Below are 20,216 nucleotides of genomic sequence, written 5' to 3' on the forward strand. Positions count from 1 at the left end.
TTCGCAACGAAGTGCCAAATAAATGATGGTCTTCAGTCATCTCCTGAAGTACCACTACTACAGATTCCAATCTTCAGAGAATTTAATTTATTCTTCATCAGATAAAAATCAGTTTACTGCACTGTACATAAGCGCAGGCATCAAAAGCCTCCTGATTGTCATCCAAAGGATCTTAATCCAGAATTACCTGTACCCTTAGCTAAAATGTTCCACCACATTTACAACATTAGGGGAAATTCAATTTGACCAATTACTCCCCCATCAGGTTATTCCTAATCATTAGCTCAACAATGCAAGGTGCTGTCAACAGTTCTGTCAAGTCATTCACACACACCACTGATTTGTCTTCCAATGCTCAATTTGAGTTCCAGAGGCTACTTGTCTTCAGCTCACAACTTTTACGAGGCATTTGGATGGGTATATGAATAGGAAGGGTTTGGAGGGTTATGGGCCGGGTGCTGGCAGGTGGGACTAGATTGGGTTGGGATATCTGGTCGGCATGGACGGGTTGGACCGAAGGGTCTGTTTCCATGCTGTACATCTCTATGACTCTCATTAAAGGCTTTGCCCTAAGCAGTTCTGGAATATTAGGCCAATGAAGCTGAAGGCACAAATGTCACTGATGGAATAAAGGAAATCGATGATGTATGCGAAGCCAGAATTGGAAGAGGAACTGAGAGGTCACAGAGGATCATGAGACTGGAAGAGGTTAAACAGCCAGGCAGGATGAGATTCGAGCATATCCATCTGCCTCAGAACACAGACTCGACAGCTGTGATAATTTTCCATTTTTCACAACACATATTTTCTAAGCTCAGATATGAAGATTGGATATTTCAACGGGTGATAGAGAAAAAAAGTACATTTGAGTGGATTGGGTCTATATTCTCTTGAGTATTAAAAAATGAGAACATTGGACGTTAACTTTGCCATTGAGAGATGACCTTTAAGGACTCCATATGATGTCTATACACAATGTTGTGAGTCTGCTGTGGGTCTGCGAACTGCACATACAAATGATGAACTATAGATTATTATACCATTGTTATTAACATGTCAGTGAACGAATTAATATGTCTAAAATTCTGAGAGGGCTTGAAAGAATAAAGGCTGGAATATCTGTTTCCCCTCCTTGAAGCATCTAGAACTAGGGTCACTGTCTCAGGATAAGATGTCAGCCAGTTAGGAATGAGCTCAGAAATGTCTTTATCAGAAGGTTAGGGATTTTTATCCGGGGAACTGTGGATTCTTAGTCGTTGAAACAATTGATTTTCCTGTCATTAAGTGAATCAAGGTGTAGGGAGGGAGTGTGGAAATGTGGAGTTGAGGTGCAAGATCAGCTATGACCTTGAATCAAAGGACCAAATATCCAAATCATGGTGGTGAGCTTCCAGGGAAAGGAAAGAAAAATTAATAGAAAAAGAATCAATAGATATTATCTAACAAAAATAAACATTTATATGCATATGAAATGTCTACAGAATGTATACACCGTTTTACAGGCCTCATACAATGAATGATCCAGTTGGATGTACTTTATTTGTTCTGGTTAGCATGAACTGCTATTTCATTAATTATGCAATGGAAGCAGTGGGTGACAGGGTTGATCAAGTTTATTGCAAATTAAAATCAGGCTTTCAACATCTCAAGCATTTAATTAGATTTTGTTAACTTAGTCTTTTACAAATTGCAATTGAGATTCTGTGATTGACTGAAGTTTTTTTTAGTAACAGTATTAGATCTGATCAATGTACAAGTTAAGTTACTAACTTTAAAGTATTTTCGAGGCAATGCGATGTGGAGGTGCTAGTGTTGGACTGGGGTGGACAAAGTTAAAAATCACACAACACCAGGTTATAGTCCAACAGGTTTATTTGGAAGCACTCGCTTTCAGAGCGCTGCTCCTTCATCAGGTAGCTAGTGGAGCAGAATCATAGGACATAGAATTTATAGCAAAAGATCATATTGTCATACAACGATTGTGAGTAATAATTCCAGCGTGTGGCTGTGAAGGGCAGAAGTTTTAATACCACAAAAATATCACCAACTTTAACACAGAGCGTAATGAAAGTACATAGGTCTGCAGAGACAGGAAGTGAAAAGAAACAGTTTTTGTTCACCTGATTTTCCTCCTTTAGCACATTTCTTGTGAAGGCAAGAGTAAATGCAAAGGATGCCAGTTTTCCCCTTGCATCCAAAGCTGCTGAAGGCTGGAGAGCATTTAAACTGTTAAAAGATGTTTCTAAATACAAATCTGACTGTTTTGAGGATTTGGCTTTAGAGTAACTGCACTTTCTTTTACAGTATACAGTAGCGCCTCGACTTACGAACTTAATCCGTTCCGGGACCCGGTTCGCGAACCGAAAAGTTCGCGAACTGAATTAATTTTTACCATTGTTTGGATAGCGTAAGAATGCTTGGACGGCTGTTCACAGCGCACGCGCCAAAGACGAACTGAATGAGATCACGTGGGGCACGAGAGCTTTTGCATTCAACAAGCGCGTAGCAAAGCAGAACAATGAAACCACATGGTCGCACACGGACTTTTTGCGTTTGTACCATGAATTTCGTACGTACGTTGAAACAAAATTTTACGTACAATCCTGTTCATAAACCGATTTGTTCGTGAACGGTGTCGTTCGTATGTCGAAGCGCTACTGTATTGTGGCCTTGAAATGGAAGAGAACTCACTAGCCAGCTGAGGTGGGCACCCTGACCATTAGAGTCACAGAGCAGAGAAACAGACTCTTCAGTCAACTCATCCAAGTTTTCCAAACTAAACCAGTCCCAATTGCCTGCATTTGGCCCATATCCCTCAAAATCTTTCCTATTCATGTACCTGTCCAAGTGTCTTTTAATTGTTGTAACAACAGTAGACCCAGCACAGATCCCTGCGGAACTCTTCTGGTCACAGGCTTCCAGTCTGATTAACAATCCGCTACCATCACCCTCTGTCTCCTACTGTCAAGCCAATTTTTGTATCCATTTAATAAGTTGTCCCTGAACCCCATGTGACCTAATTTTACTTACCAGTCTACCAAGCGGAACCTCATCAAAAACTTCACTGACACTAGCCTTCGTAGGATATGTGGAACAGTCCATCTTCCGCAGCTACACTGGCCCCACCCCCCACCTTTTCCTCCACTACATCGATGACTGTATCGGCGCTGCCTCGTGCTCCCACGAGGAAGTTGAACAGTTCATCCACTTTACCAACACCTTCCACCCCGACCTCAAATTCACCTGGACCATCTCAGACTCCTCCCTCCCCTTCCTAGACCTTTCCATTTTTATCTCAGGCGACCGAATCAACACAGACATTTACTATAAACCGACCGACTCCCACAGCTACCTAGACTACACCTCCTCCCACCCTGCCCCCTGTAAAAACGCCATCCCATATTCCCAATTCCTTCGTCTCCGCCGCATCTGCTCCCAGGAGGACCAGATCCAAATCCGTGCAACCCAGATGGCCTCCTTCTTCAAGGACCGCAATTTCCCCCCAGACGTGGTCGATGATGCCCTCCACCGCATCTCTTCCACTTCCTGCTCCTCCGCCCTTGAGCCCTGCTCCTCCAACTGCCATCAGGACAAAACCCCACTGGTCCTCACCTATCACCCCACCAACCACCATGTACAGCGGATCATCCGCCGTCATTTCCGCTACTTCCAAACAGACCGCACCACCAGGGATATATTTCCCTCCCCTCCCCTATCAGCGTTCCGAAGAGACCGCTCCCTCCGTGACTCCCTCGTCAGGTCCACAGCCCCCACCAACCCAACCTCCACTCCCGGCACCTTCCCCTGCAACCGCAAGAAATGCAAAACGTGCGCCCACACCTCCCCCCTTACTTCCCTCCAAGGCCCCAAGGGATCCTTCCATATCCGCCACAAATTCACCTGCACCTCCACACACATCATCTATTGCATCCGCTGCACCCAATGTGGCCTCCTCTATATTGGGGAGACAGGCCGCCTACTTGTGGAACGGTTCAGAGAACACCTCTGGGACACCCGGACCAACCAACCCAACCACCCCGTAGCCCAACATTTTAACTCCCCCTCCCACTCCACCAAGGACATGCAGGTCCTTGGACTCCTCCATTGCCAGACCATAGCAACACGATGGTTGGAGGAAGAGCGCCTCATCTTCTGCCTGGGAACCCTCCAACCACAAGGGATGAACTCAGTTTCCTCATTTCCCCTCCCCCCACCTTGTCTCAGTCAAATCCCTCGAACTCAGCACCGCCTTCCTAACCTGCAATCTTCTTCCTGACCTCTCCGCCCCCACCCCACTCCGGCCTATCACCCTCACCTTAACTTCCTTCCACCTATTGCATTTCCAACGCCCCTCCCCCAAGTCCCTCCTCTCTACCTTTTATTTTAGCCTGCTGGGCACACGTTCCTCATTCCTGAAGAAGGGCTTATGCCCGAAACATCGATTCTCCGGTTCCTGACCTGCGCTTTTCCAGCAACACATTTTCAGCTCTGATCTCCAGCATCTGCAGTCCTCACTTTCTCCACTGTATACAATAAACAAAGTCCAGATTTTGGAACACGATTCAGGAGAATATCGACAGATCAGATGAGTATTCCACTTTGCCTGATATTAAGTGCTAAGTTTCAGCATCCCTGTTGACAAAGAAGTGTGCTGTTTTCAGGGAATCACCTACACAGTCTGAAAACCACAAATTTAGGGACTGCATTTGTGGCGTATTGGCCCAATTTCCTAAACAATCTAAATCTCTGAACCTGGTTGTCACATTCCCCATTATTTATATTGTTAAAAGTTTTATTCTTATCCACATGTTTGGAGCTCTTCTTTCAATTAATTTCCATGTGTATTAAAATGTAACAGATCCAAATCATCCATTTATAACATTCTTCCAGAATACCCCTTTTATCTACTCAAAACTCGTGAAGTTTGTGCTCAAGATATTGATCTTGGAAATTGAATACTTCCCATTTGGATGTCTGGTAACAAAATCAAAAACAGTATTACCTTTCTGCTCCCACCGATATGCTCTCTGTGTAATTGCTAATTTGTGCCAAATTATTGTCTCAACCCACTGCTACAATTCTGAATGTTTATAAAAGGTTACTTAATAGTCAATATGTGGTTCCCTTGAAGTGTGCATGACATGACCCGGAAGCAGTATTCCTTCTAGAATTCATCTTAAGCAAGTTGCATCTTGGAGGAATAATAATTACTCCATGTGTAAATGAGGAGCGTAATGCCAGTTTTCAATTTTCTCAAAGAACTTGATAAGTAATCAGCTGGGCAAACAGACAACCAACTACTCGGGAAGATTCAACAGTCTCTGTGGCCTAAGCAGCAGCTGTCAGCTAAAGGTCAGCTCTTTGAAAACATTTTTGAAAGAATCTTCCCATAGTTCTGGGAAGAGCAGGAGTAATCCCCTGATTCTTTAGTCATCGCAAACTTCCTTTGCCTAACCTTTGCTAGCCATACCACTCTATGCTTCCCAGAATTTCCCTCTGGGGCTACTCCCATGAAGCAGGCTTATCTGTATTCCTCTGTAAGAACAGCCTGTGAAGGTCTCATGCAAAAGTGAAGGGATAGCTCATGATTCCAGAGGAGAAGTGTGCTGTATTAATTGTCACAGTTGGTGTGAAGGATTGGACCAAACCTATCTGTTTTGCCTTCTGCAGCTAGATAGATTACTGACACTAATTGTTATGGTTATTATTATGGCTACTAGGATGTAGGTCAAGAAGGCAAGTGATTCAATCTTATGAATCTGTGTTGAACAAAGAGTCAAACGTTTTCACAAAAGACTGGAAGAAGAAATTGAAGAGAAATACTTGTGGGGAAAGGTGGGTATAAAGCTCCCAGAGCTCATGGTGCTGAATTGTGGAGATTAGCAAGGCCGCAGTACAGTATGTGGCCTGTCCTGAGTTAGTTTTCTCAACCAAAGGGAATTATGTGGGTGAAATATAGTTGCTCATAGTTTTCTGAAGCTTGGCAGAGAAAATAATAAGAAATATTATTCCAAGAAACTGGAATAAAACTAGGCTGTTATATTTGACTGAAAAAAGTATAAAAATTGAGTATAAAAACCAGATACTTGGCTATTGATGGTACATGTGAAGAAATTCCATGAAACTCGGTAATCCATAAGCAGTCTTTTTCATAGCATCCCCATGGGTGAGACTCTTCACTGGCAGCTCACCTTTCAAACCTAACCTCAGGCATGAAACAGAGCTGAATGTTATTAAATGGAGAAAGACTGCAGAAAGATGCAGAACATCCGTATTCTATGGGTAACAGGGAAGGCAAATGGAATGTTGGCCTTTGTTTAAAATAAACTGGAGTATGAAAGTAGGGAGAATTTGCTAAAATTATACAGAACACTGATAAGACAACAGCTGGAATACTGTAAACAGTTTTAGTCCCCTTACCTAAGGAAAAGATACACAAGCATCGGAGGCAGTCCAAGGAAGGTTCCCTCGAGGCCAATAGCAGGTATGGAGGGACTTTCTTATGAGGAAAAGTTGAGAGTTTGTGCCTGTACTCATTGGAATATAGACGAATGACAGGAGATCTTATTGAAACATGAAACATTCTTAGGGGACGTGGTACAGTTGATGTAAAAAGGTTATTTCCCCTGTGGGAAGATTTAGGACCAGAGGGCACAATTTCAAAATAAGGGATGGCACAATGAAGACAGAGATGAGAAGGACTTTCATAGAATATAGAACAGCGGTGCACAGGAAGACATGGCCCACCATATCTTTGACACCACGATGCTATTCTAAACTAATTCCATTTACCTGCATATGGTCCTTATCCCTCTATTCCTTGCGTCTGTGTAAATATTGTTTAAGTATCTGCTTCTACCAACTTCCCTGGCAGTGTTCCAGGCACACATCATTTTCTGTGTGAAACACTTGTCTTTCACGTCTCCCTTAAATATTTCCATTCTCACCTTAAATCCATGCCTCTTGTATTTGACATTTCTATCTGGAAAAAAGGCTCCCACTATTCACCCTGTGCATATCTCAATTTCATGTAATTGTATCAAGTTCTTCCTCAGCCTTCGATGCTCTAGTGAAAGTAATCCAGGTTTATCCAACCTCTCCTTACAGCAATCCATTCCAATCCAGGCAACATATTGGTGAACCTCTTCTACACTCTCTCCAAAGCCTCCACATCCTTCCTACAGTCTTACACACAATATTCCAAATGTGGCCTGATTATACACAAGTAATGAAGGCAAGCATGCCTAATGCAGTCTTTACCACCTTATCCACTTGTGTTGCCATTTTCAGGGATCTATGAACCTGGACCCCAAGATCACCCTGTATATCAATACTTCTTAGGGTTCTGCCATTTACTACATACTTTCCTCTTGCATTTGACCTCACAAAATAAATCACCTGACGCTTGTCTGGACTACTCCATTTGCCATTGCTGCACCCAACTTTTCACTTGATCTTTATCCTGCTGTATCCTTTTATAACTTTCCTCACTATCCACAACTCTACCAATTTTTGTGTCACTTGCAAATTTATTAAGAGTCAAAGCATGGTGCTGGAAAAGCACAGCAGATCAGGCATCTGAGGATCATGAGAGTCGATGTTTTGGGCATAAACCCTTCGTCATGTCTTTGCCACCATGATGCTGGGAGGGGAAAGGGGCTGAGAGATAAATAGGGGGTTTGGGTTGGTGCTGGGGGAAATGTAGATGGGAAGGTGATAGGTGGATGCAGGTGGGAGGTAATTATGATAGGTTGGTGGGGAGGGTGGAGCAGATAGGTGGGAAGGAAGATGTACAGGTAGGACAGTTCAAGAGGGCGGTGATAAGTTGGAGAGTTGGATCTGGGATGAGGTGGGGGCGGGGAGATTTGGAAAGTGGTGAGGTTGTTCTTGATGCCATGTGGTTGGAGGGTCCCAAGGCAGAAGAAGAGGCGTTCTTCCTCCAGGTGGTGGGTGGACTCGGTTTGGTGGTGGAAGAGGCCCATGACTTGCACATCCTTGGGGGAGTGGGAGGGGGAGTTGAAGTAGTTGGCCATAGGACAGTGGGGTTGTTTGGTGTGTGCATCCCAGACACGTTTCCTGAATGTTCCTTGAGTTGGTGTCCTGTTTCCCTGATGTAGAGGAGACCACATTGAGAGTAATGGATGCAGTAAATGAGGTGGGTGGATGTGCAGGAAAATCTCTGCCACATTTGAAATTCTCCTTTGGGGCTAAGGCCAGAGATAAGGAGGGAGGTGTGGACGCAGGTTTTACACCTCATGTGTTGGCAAGGGAATATGTCAGGTGTGGAGGGTGGGTTGGTAGGGGGTATGGGCCTAACAAGTGAGTCGTGGAGGGAATGGTCTCTGCGGAATGCTGATAGAAGTGGGCAGGTTTTGATTGATTAATATGTAAATCTCAGAACTTCTTTCAAGTCACAGTCCCGAGGTAACTTAAGGTTTTATCAGTATAGAAAAAAATGATACCTCAGGTCAGACAATGCATTAAAGGTGTGAGGTTAGAGTCAGATTCTGCTTCCCCAATCTAAGTGATTAAAGACTTAACAGCAATCTAAGTTTGTTCAATACATTGGATCAGTTGCATGAAACTTTGATCTTTTACTATGAATTCTGTGTCCCATGATCCTGCCCCACTAGCTACCTGATGAAGGCGCAGCACTCCGAAAGCTTGTACTTCCAAGTAAACCTGTACAACTATAACCTGGTAATGTGTGATGTTTAAACTTTGTCCACCCCAGTCCAACAACAGCACCTGCTAATCATAGCATGTTATGCTCTGCACAATTAGAGCAAAGAGGAAATGTGATAGCTGCTGATAAGCTGGGAGAGCAGGCTCAGTCTTCCAGGCAGGGTGATGAGGATATTCAGCAGAAAAATGGAGTTGAGAATTATCAGATCAGTGATGATCTCATTGAATGGCAGAATGGCCTCCTCCTGTTCCTATATCTTATGAGTTTATAGTTAACCTGCATAGGTTACTGATCAAAATAGAGCAGAATTGTAAGTGAAAAATGGGAGGCTGAAAGGGATATGTGAAACGGAGGCAATCACTGTTTTTCCTATCTTTTTTGACATGCTGGGAAAGCTGCTGTTGCAGAATGACTTTACCTGGTTCAAATGATATGTGTAGAATTTCTGACAATGCTGACTTAGAATAGCTGTTGTAGGATAAGGAGAATTGTGCTGACACATTGCTTTCTTAACGGCATTGCTTCCTCTGAATGTTTGCCGTCTGTCACAACCTTCTGCAGCAGGGTAACGATTCCATGCTTGTCCTGCTGTTCCTTTTGGCAATTTGACTATTTGCACTCTACTGCTTTCAAAATGTGTGTGACATGCCTTTGCATTTCACAAAACTTAACTGTGATTTTCTTGATTGAACTTTTGTTGAAAACTTAAATTCGGCCAGTGAACAGCATGATCTGCTAGTATTGGCTGCCTATTAGCTTCTGTTGTAATCCTTCGACCCCTGACAATTTTCTTTCATCACTGTTGGCAATTAAACACCTTATGAAGCAGGCATTGTCCTTTTTGTCTGTCAGTTTCTCCTTTTTTTCTTGTTTTGAGATCAGTTTTGACTTAGTTTTCAGATTTACTTTGTGACTTGAATATACAATCAGGTTGACACTTAAGTGCAATGCCGAAAGAGTGCTGCCTTCATAGAATATCTGGCTTTCAGAGGAAGTGTTAAACCAATTCTTGTTTTTCACCCTGATGGACGCATCTTGAAAAAGTGTCGAGAGTGTGGTGCTGGAAAAGGACAGCAGGTCAGACAGCATCAAAGGAGCAGGAGAATCTATGTTTCAAGTGTAAGCTCTTCAGTAGGATTCCTGATGAAGGTTCTATACTCAAAATGTCGATTTTCCTGCTGCTCAGATGCTGCCTGACCTGCTGTGCTTTTCCAGCACCACACTTTCGACTCTGATCTCCACCATCTGCAGTCCTCACTTTCTCCACATTTTGAAAAAGAACAGACAAGGTTGTCTTAATGTTCTTGCCAATGTTAAATTCTCAATCAATATTACTAAAAATAATTTTGTTGATTTTGTTGTTGTTTATGGGATTTTGTTATGGGAAAACAGTTGCCTCCTTTCCCTAAATTGTTGTTGTAGCTTCTCTGCAAATGTTTATAACTATTTATGAAATATATTGGGAGTTGTTAAGTGAAATCAAAGGCTTCAAAGTTTGGCTTTATAGTTTCTGTATTACTTGTCCTGTTTTGTCCCAAAATGGCCTCCACCCATGATGTACATTCTCCTGGCATGTCCTATGTTACTTTGGTAATAACTTTATGGCAGGGTGTTTACTGTCAGTAGAGTTAATAGATCAGTCACACTGTCGTTTTTGACATTGATAATTTTTCTTTAACATGCAGAACTGAGAATACATTTAACACAGGAAGACTCTCTTTGAAGGTCTTGGCTCTGACTTCAAGTGCCTGGTCATATTATTTGCTTCAAACCATGAATGCCTTGGCCTATCCCCAAGATCTACGGCATAAGAAGAAAACTGAGCAGAGTCTGGACAAAAGTGGGCAAACTGTTTGTAGATGGAAGGGGAGGAGAAAACCTTTCCATTCATGGTCTCCTGAAAGGCGAAAGTAAAATAATGACAATCCTGGTAATGCTGGGTTGTTGGTTTGGAAGGAGAGTGTTGCTTCAGTGGGACTGACATTAGTGGAGATTGTAGTGCACAAAATATTCAATTTGATCTGCTCAAGAGGGTGTTCCCAGACCATGGCTGGATAGGCAGAGGGCAAAGGATTTTTTAAAAGATTTCTGTTCATGGGACAAGTGACCCAGTAGAAGATGATGTTTTCAAGAGAATGTGAGATACTTGGACACCATACGGTCTGCTGCACCCTGACTTGTCACTTAGAAATATCAAGATCTCCCTGGTGAATCTTCTGGAGGTTGTCTAGACAGTGTTTGTGAGACCACCAATCCCTCAACATATACCAAAAGGTCATCAATAATATCGATGTAATGGTACTGTCCAAATTCTTTGCTGCCATAGGACAAGGTTCTTAGGGATATACTCTGGCCCATGGTCAAGGTAGAACAATGAAATCTGTGTACTTTCTTCATCACATAATTGAGCCTCATGAAATTCCTTTAGCTTCCTCACTTTGGCTGGTAAATATTGAGTACCTAAGGCCACAAAAGCCTCAACTTCTTGGGAAAAAATGTTTCATCTTTCTGCCCCTTGATTGAGGTTAAACAATAGTTTGACACTTATCTTGCAGGACTCCAGTTGTGTCATTTCACATTAGTTACAGTTGGAACTTGTGAATTCTGCTGCATTTATGTGATTTCCTTTCTAATAAGTGAAGTTAACAATGGCTTGAAGTTAGTTTTAATCTTAAGCGTTGGACAAAATCTGAGAATTTTCCACAAAAGTTGTTGCAAGCGATTCCATCTCAGTGACAGCATAATGGCTTCTAAGGGCTTACACATTGTTCTGCCCTTGCTCAGGCCATTGAGTGCCTTCTGCATTTTAGAATGTTGGGTTAACAGAAATCACTGCTCACCTGAGGTTTTGTCTCCGGCGGTGCTGTCCAGGTATAAGATCACTCCGAGACATGTTTGAAGGCTGTGGAGCCCTTAATCAGGCAGGAGCATGCCTCCTTCCTGATGTTCTCCAATAAAAGTCAGAATAGATTGAGTGATGGATGCTTCTCCAGGTAAATATATGGTTCCTTTAATCCTTGTGGCGAGCAATGACACAGAACTCCCACAGCTATTCCATCTGTTGGTTGAAGCTCTTGCCATACACATTAAATTCCTTCCTTTATGGCATTGTGTTGCACTCAATTTGCCATTGCCATCAAGTCAGGGGACTAGCCTCAGTTCAATGAGGAGTACAACATGACAGGTCAGCATCAGTATCAAGTTTATGTAAAAATGAGGTGTCAACGAGGGGCATGGATAGGATAAAAAGGTCTTTTCCCTCTGGTGGGGGAGTCTAGACCTGAGGGCATAGGTTTAGGGTGAGAGGGGAAAGATATAAAAGAGACCTAAGGGCCAACAGAGGGTGGTAAGTGTATGGAATGAACTGCCAGAGGAAGTGTGGAGGCTGGTTCAATTACAACATTTAAAAGGCATCTGGATGGGCATATGAATAGGAAGGGTTTGGAGGGATATGGGCCGGGTACTGGCAGGTGGGACTAGATTGGGTTTGGATATCTGATCGGCATGGACGGGTTGGATCGAAGGGTCTGTTTCCGTGCTGTACATCTCTACAACTCTACGATTCTATGACAAGACAGGACTATGAGGATGCTGAACATGGAAGTCCCATACTATATACAAATGTAAACAATCCTACAACCACCAGATCAGATCAAAGCTCTATAGCCCTGCTACATCCATTTGAACCACTTGAAGGCACCCCCTCTGCCAACTTAAACATCAACACTCTCACCACAAATGTGCATTCGGAGTAATATGTACCAGCCACAAGATCCACTGCAAAACCTTGCCAAGGCTGTTTCAACAGCTCATTCCAAACATCTATCATTTAGAATGACAAGGGCAGCAGACTCATAGGCGCCACCACTTGCAAGTTCCCTCCGAGTCATTCCTGACTTGGAACTATATCACTGTTCTTTTATTGTCACTGGATCAAAATCCTGGAATTCCCTTCTTAAGTGCACTGTAAGGTGCTGTAAGGTCTTCTCACAAACTTTGCATGAAAGGTACCTATCTCATAAAGTCTGCTGTATTTTTCAGGAAGGTGGCTCCCCAACACCCTCTCAAAAGGCAATTATGAATGGGCAATAAATGCTGGCCTTGCCTGTGATGCTTACAATCTATAAATGCAGAACTACTTTGAATCAAGGAATCAAAGGTGCATGAGAAGCGAGCAAATTATCAGTAAATTCCAGAAATTGGATCATATATTTTTGAAATTTCTTTTAGCTGCCAACTTATTTTCTCTACTATGTTTAGTGCTGGAAACAATTTGTAATTTGTCAATTTACAACTTTTGTAGTGTGATACAAACCATGGAAATTACAAAGATTGCCATTACTTTGATACATTTCTCTATATATCAGCAAGTTTTAGGAGGAGGATGCTGTGTGGAGGTGAGTTTGGGTTTCCCGTCTTGTCTGCATCTAGTGCAGACACACGGTAGTGGTAACGGTGGTGTGTTTGGGTCCAGTGTGAGACCTGGCAGCATCAGTAGTGATTAGATTATTTACAGTGTGGAAACAGGCCCTTCGGCCCAACAAGTCCACACCGACCCGCAACCCACCCATTCCCATACATTTACCCCTTTACCTAACACTAAGGGCAATTTTGCATGGCCATTTCACCTGATGTGCACATCTTTGGAAGGAAACCGGAGCACCCGGAGGAAACCCACGCAGACATGGGGAGAATGTGCAAACTCCACACAGTCAGTCGCCTGAGTCGGGAATTGAACCCGGGTCTCTGGCGCTGTGAGGCAGCAGTGCGAACCACTGTGGTTGCATTGGTGAGGGGGGCCCTGAATGGACTCTTGGTGTTGGCAACAGAGTCAGGTGTTGGGCCGGTGTGGGATACAGTGGCATCGGTGGAGGTGAGATGGCGCTGGAGATTGGTGAGTTGTTCCGGTGGCATGGAGAAGGCACTCATAGCTGGCAGCTCGAGGCCTATGTCTGAGCCCTTAACCAGAAGGACTGTACAGTTGAACTTTATTTCTTTATTTTTTTTCTTTTACATTCCAAAACCAATGTTTTGGTTTATTTTTCTGTTTTAAGATGGCGCCAGAGAGTGGTGACACTATACAATGCTTTTCACTGTATTTTGTAACAAAATACATGTGGCAATAAATAACTCAAATCAAGCAATGTTATGTGCAATTCAGGCCCCCCTCCTATTGGAAAAATGTGATACTTAAAAGGGTTCAGAAAAGATTTACAAGGATGTTGCTAGGGTTGGAGGATTTGAGCTTTTGGGAGAGGCTGAATAGGCTGAGGGGTGACCTTACAGAGGTTTGTAAAATCATGAGGGCCGTAGATAGGGTAAATAGACAAGGTCTTTTCTCTGGGGTGGGGGGAGTCCAGAACTACAGAGATTGAAGCCGAGAGGGGAAGAATTGAAAAGGGACCTAAGGGGCAACTTTTTCAAGCAGAGGGTGGTGCATGTGCAGAATGAGCTGCCAGAGAAAATGGTAGAGGCTGGTAAAATTACAATATTTTAAAGGCATCTGGATGGGTACATGAATAGGAAGAGTTTAGAGGGACATGGGTCAAGTGCTGGCAAATGGGAGTCGATTAATTTAGGATATCTGGTCAGTGTGGATGAGCTGGACTGAAAGATCTGTTTCTGTGTTATACATTTCCATGACTAAATCAAATCTGATTATACAAATCTCTAACTTAACCAATGAATGGGTCGAGCTGCTAGCTAAACATAAAAAAAATTATGCAAAATAATGTGCTTATTTCCATGATATGTTACAGTGGAGAAACAATTTTATTTAAATGAAACATAAAGGCAATTTTGTAACTTGAACCTGAAACTTATAGATCTCTGATTTATTTTGCTGATTTTTGAGAGCTGTGGGCTTAAAGTATCAGGTGAAGTTAGCAGTTATGTTTTACAATTAAACCTCTGGATGTCAGAATACCATTGAGAAACTGTGGAAAATCCATTGCTGTTGGATCATAAAATTACTTATTAAACAGCATTTAGCTATTTTGTGCTTTTACCACCCTACTGTCATGAAATATATCATAAATAACTGAGTATAGAAAATTGATTTTTTTCCCAAGTTTTCCTTGGCTTGCAACAATACCTGTTGTGGGAATGGAAATGTCACAATGATTTATGTATTGTATTAACTAATTAGTCTTGGTTTGATGTGGATTTGTTTTCAGAGATGAAGGGCATTTGTCAGACTTTATTTACACTGTGGAAGTCAAACACAATTTGGCTTCAAGTTTAATGTGTAGCAAGAGCAATAAAAGTTAAATCATTCCAACATTAGACAGGAGGAACTATTCTCTGCTGTTAACTTATCACTTCAAGTTAAATTAGCCTCGGTTAAATACACAAAGTTGAGACCTCACTGGTCTTTTCCTGCCCTTGGGGCAATAGCATGGTTTCTACTGAATTCAGATTCTTATTATGTATGGGATGTTGCTTTCAAAATTGGTGTATACCCGATAAAAGACATCTTTCAGCTAATATAATAGATGACAGTAACACAGTATGTTTTTTTGAAATATTGTTGGTTACTATTACATTTAACTGGCTATGCCTTTGGGATTCTTTTTCAGGAAGGGGATATCTGGCCCAATTCCACCGCTGAAGTAAAGGTAATCTGCAGACCTAAAGAAGCAAAGGTCTACTACCAAACAGTCTACTGTGACATCACAGGTACATAACATCAATTATTCGTCACCTACGATCTTAAATTTTCATGTTACCTATTCCAACCCACTTCCTGCTATTTATCCATTTCTCCTGCTGCCTGATTGAGTTCTATCTGACTTGTCTACTGGCTCAGCTCAAGAATATGGAGGCGGAACTCAGTACCATCGCCATCACTAGAGAAGTAGTATTCGACAAACTCACGGGGCTAAAGTCCCCTGGCCCTGATAGCTTGCTTCAGTGGATCTTAAAAGAAGCAGCTACAGAGGTAGTGGATGCATTAGTTGGTATTTTCCAAAAAGCCTTGTATTCTGGAAGTACTGCAGGATTGGAAAACTGCTAATGCAATATCCCTTTTCAAAAAAGGAGGGAGGCAAAATAATGGGTAACTGTACGTGATTAGCCAATAATCACTGGATAAATTTTGGAAACTATTGTTAAGGAAGTAATAGCAGAACATTTAGAAAATCATAATCTTACCAAACAGAATCAGTATGGCTTCCTGTAAAGAAAATTGTGTCTGACAAATTTATTAGAGATCTTGAGGAGCTCTCAACCACACATAGAACCAATATAGAACGTTACAGTGCAGTATAGGACCTTCAATCCTCGATGTTGCACCAACCTGCGAAATTAATCTGAAGCCCATCTAACCTACGTCATTCCATTATTATCCATATATATGTCCAATGCCCATTTAAATGCTCTTAATGTCGGCAAGTCTACTACGGTTGCAGGCAAGCCTTTCCATGCCCTTACTACTATCTGAATAAAGAAACTACCCCTGATATCTGCCCTAAATCTATAACCCCTCAATTTAAAGCTATGTCCCCTTGTGTTTGCCTTCACCATCCGAGGATAAAAGCTCTCATTATCCACCTGATCTAACCCTCTGATTATCTTATACGTCTCGATTAAGTCACCTCTCAACCTTCTTCTCTCCAACGAAAACAGCCTCAGTTCCCTCAGCCTTTCCTCGTAAGATCTTCCTTCCATACCGGGCAACATCCTAGTAAATCTCCTCTGAACCTTTTCCAAAGCTTTCACATCCTTCCTATAATGCGGTGACCAGAACTGCACGCAATACTCCAGGTGTGGCTTACCAGTGTCTTATATAACTAAAGCATGATCTTGTGGCTCCGACACTCAATCCCCCTACCAATAAATGCCAACACACCATAGGCTTTCTTTACAACCATCTCAATCTGGGTGGCAACTTTCAGGGATTTATGCAACTGGACACCGAGATCTCTCTGTTCATCTACACTGGCAAGAATTTTACCATTAGCCCAGTATTCTGCATTCCTGTTACTTCTACCGAGGTGAACTACCTCACACTTTTCCACATTAAACTCCATTTGCCACTTCTCAGCCCAGCTCTGCATCTTATCTATGTCCCTCTGTAATGCACAACATCCTTCGGCACTATCCACAACTCTGCCGACCTTAGTGTTATCCGTACGTTTACTAACCCACCTCCAGATCATTTATAAAATGACAAACAGCAGTGGCCCCAAAACAGATCCTTGTGGCACACCACTGATAACTGAGCTCCAGGATTAACATTTCCCATCGATCACCACCCTCTGTCTTCTTTCAGCTAGCCAATTTCTGATCCAAACTGCTAAATTACCTTCAATCCCGAAACTCCGTATTTTGTGCAATAGCCTACTGTTTGGAACTTTATCTTAGCTTTCATAGCCTTACTGAAGTCCATATACACCACATCAATCGCCTTACCTTCACCCACCTGTTCTGTAAGCTTTTCGAAGAACTCAGTAAGGTTAGTGAGGCACGACCTACCCTTCACAAAACCGTGTTGCCTATCCCTAATCAAATTATTTCTTTCCAGATGATTATAAATCCTATGTCTTAAAACCTTTTCCAATACCTTACCCACAACCGAAGTAAGGCTCTCTGGCCGATAATTACCAGGGTTGTCCCGACTCCCCTTCTTAAACAAGGGAACAACATTTGCTATCCTCCAGTCCTCTGGCACTGCTCCTTTCGACAATGATGACATAAAGGTTAAAGCCAAAGGCTCTGCAATTTCCTTCCTGGCTTTCCAGAGAATCCGAGGATACATCCCATCCGACCCTGGGATCTTATGTATTTTCAGATCTTCCAAAATTGCTAAAACCTCCTCTTTGCCAACTTCAATCCCATCTAATCTTGTAGCCTGTATCTCCGTATTTTCACTAACATTACCTTCTTCCAATGTGAATACTGACGAAAGTACTCATTAAGCGCTTTCCCTATGCCCTTAGGTTCCACACGCAACTTTCCACTGCTACCTTGGGCCTAATCTTACTCTAGTAACTCTTTTATTCCTGATATATCTATAGAAGGCCTTAGGGTTTTCCTTTATCTTATCCGCCAACAACATCTGATGTCCCCTCCTGGCTCTTCTTAGCCCTCTCTTTAGATCTGTTCTGACTAACCTATAACTCCCAAGCCCCCTAACTGAGCGTTCACGCCTCACATAAGCCTTCCTCTTCCTCTTGACAAGAGCTTCAACTTCTTTAGTAAACAATGCCATCTCTCTCGACAACTACCTTCCTGCCTGATAGATATATACTTAACAAGGACCCTTAGTAGCTGTTCCTTGAATAGGTTCCAAGTTTCAAGAGTGTCCGTCCCCTGCAGTTTCTTTCCCCATCCTATGCATCCTAAATCTTGCCTGATCACATCATAATTGCCTTTCCCCCAGTTATACCTCTTTCCCTGTGGTATATACCTATCTCTGCCCATTGCTGTTGTAAACATAACCGAATTATGGTCACTGTCGCCAAAATGCTCACCTACCTCCAACTATAGCACCTGGCCGGGTTCATTCCCCAGTACCAAATTCAATATGGCATCGCCCCTTGTTGGCTTGTCTACATACTGTGTCAGAAACCCCTCTTGCACGTATTGAACAAAAACTGACCCATCTAAACGACTTGAACTGTAGTATTCCCAGTCAATATGGGGGAAGTTAAAATCCCCCATAATAACTACCCCGTTACTCTTGCCCCGATCGAGAATCATGTTTACTATCCTTGTTTCTACATCCCTGGAACAATTTGGAGGCCTAAAGAATACTCCCCACAGGGTGACCTCCTCCTGTTTCTAACTTCAGCCCAAGCTACCTCAGGAGGTGAACCCTCAAACATTATCTCAGCTGCAGTAAGTTATTGGAGGGGAATGTGCAGACATATTTGGACTTCCAGAAGGCATTCAATGAGGTACCTCATAATAGCCCATATGATACGAGCCCATGTGTTGGAGGTAGTATATTGGTGTCGATAGAGAATTGGCTAATGGGCAGGAAACAGTTAGTAGGGGTTCTTGTTTAGGTTGTCAACCTTTAACCAGTGGGATTTGAAAGGGATCAATACTAGGACAGCAACTATTTACAATTGGATGAAGGAAGTGACTATACTGTAGCCAAATTTTGCAGACAACACAAAAATAAGTGGAAAGGCAAGTTGCAAAGAGGATACAAAGAGGATACAGAGAGACAAGTTAAGTGGGCAAAAGTTGTCAAAATAAGTATAATATGGTAAAATGTCAAGTTGTTTATGTTGGAAGGAGAACAAAAGAACAGTATTGATTAAATACAGAAAAGCTGCAGAAATCAACAATACAAAGGAACTTGGGGTACCTCTTCACAAAATGCAGAAAACTAGCACATAGGGACAGCAGATAATCAGGAAGGCTAATAGAATGTTTGCCTTTATTTCAAGGGAGTTGGTGTATAAGAATTGGGAAGTCTTACTGCAACTGCACAAAGTGCTGGTGAGATCGTACTGTGAGCGGTTTTAGTCCCCTTATTTAAGTAAAGATATCATTTCATTGGAGGAAGTTCAGAGAAGGATGATTCCTGGCATGGAGGGATTGTTTATGAGCAAAGGCTAAACAAATTGGGACTGTACTGACTGGAGTTTTGACGAAGAGAGGTGATCTTCTTGAAATTACCTTGGCCTGAATTGATAACTCTCTCTGTCTACACACTTGCTGCCTCAGTCACTCACTGTTGTCTGTACTTTCTTTTACATTTTATCTCCTAAAAACATTCTGCCCAGTTACATGTCTCCCTACATCCAAAGCATTTTGAAGCGTATCTGTTTGAACTTGCTATTGGCTAACTGCTCTTGTTCTTCTCCAGTGATTGTTCAGTGTCAGGTTGCTTCACCTCTGTGTGTTTCAGACTGCTTTTTTATATTGGTGCAAGTTGCTGATTATAAATCATGTAGGTCAAGAAAAATAAATCAGTACAATTCTAATAATGCTCATCCCATTGTTGAATAGATAAATGCAGCACAGAGCCAACTAAATGAGGAATTCCTCTGGTTGAATTTCTGGCCACGATGAATTAGTTGGTCTCAACAGGTGCTGGATATTGGGCTATTCTCCATCATCACTTTAGGATAGTGGAGAAAACTACAGGGAAGGAACTCAGATACTTGTACACCCTCATTCATTCAATTTCTATACAAACTTAACACTCCATCAACTAAATATTCAAAAAGAAAAATGCAGTGGATACTCTGCTGTTAAGGTCAGAACTTTTTCCTTCTTCCTTCTGTATTATATGTAGGCTTATTCTGGACCACAACCTAGTTTTTGACTGGAGGCGGTTGCTCAGGTGAGAAGGAATAATGGTCAAGCGCTGTGCTTCGTATGCAATCGGTGATCTGCATGTAAATAGTGTACAAAATGGAGCTTGCTTTTAACAGTGTTTGTTTTTGCTCAGGTTTCTGTTGAAGACATTTGCATATTGCTGAATGTAATGTGTTCCAGTTGGGCAGCAATAAAATTGCCATTTTGTTTTTGAAAAATTGTTTGCATGTGAAAGTATTCTCTGTTACATTTG

The 20,216-nt window shown here is 42.3% G+C and overlaps 1 protein-coding gene across 1 annotated transcript in view; it reads left to right on the forward strand.

Moving 5' to 3' along the window:
* hydin (HYDIN axonemal central pair apparatus protein) overlaps positions 1-20,216 on the forward strand; it is a 905,740-nt gene that overhangs the window by 286,379 nt on the left and 599,145 nt on the right. The window contains exon 10 of the mRNA XM_043707374.2: positions 15,265-15,364. Coding sequence (XP_043563309.2) covers positions 15,265-15,364 — 100 coding nt within the window. The remainder of the gene's footprint in view (positions 1-15,264; positions 15,365-20,216) is intronic.

This window comes from Chiloscyllium plagiosum, unplaced genomic scaffold (assembly GCF_037043375.1).
Source record: "Chiloscyllium plagiosum isolate Xiang-an unplaced genomic scaffold, Cpla_swu_hap1 HiC_scaffold_17, whole genome shotgun sequence".
NCBI lineage: Eukaryota > Metazoa > Chordata > Chondrichthyes > Orectolobiformes > Hemiscylliidae > Chiloscyllium > Chiloscyllium plagiosum.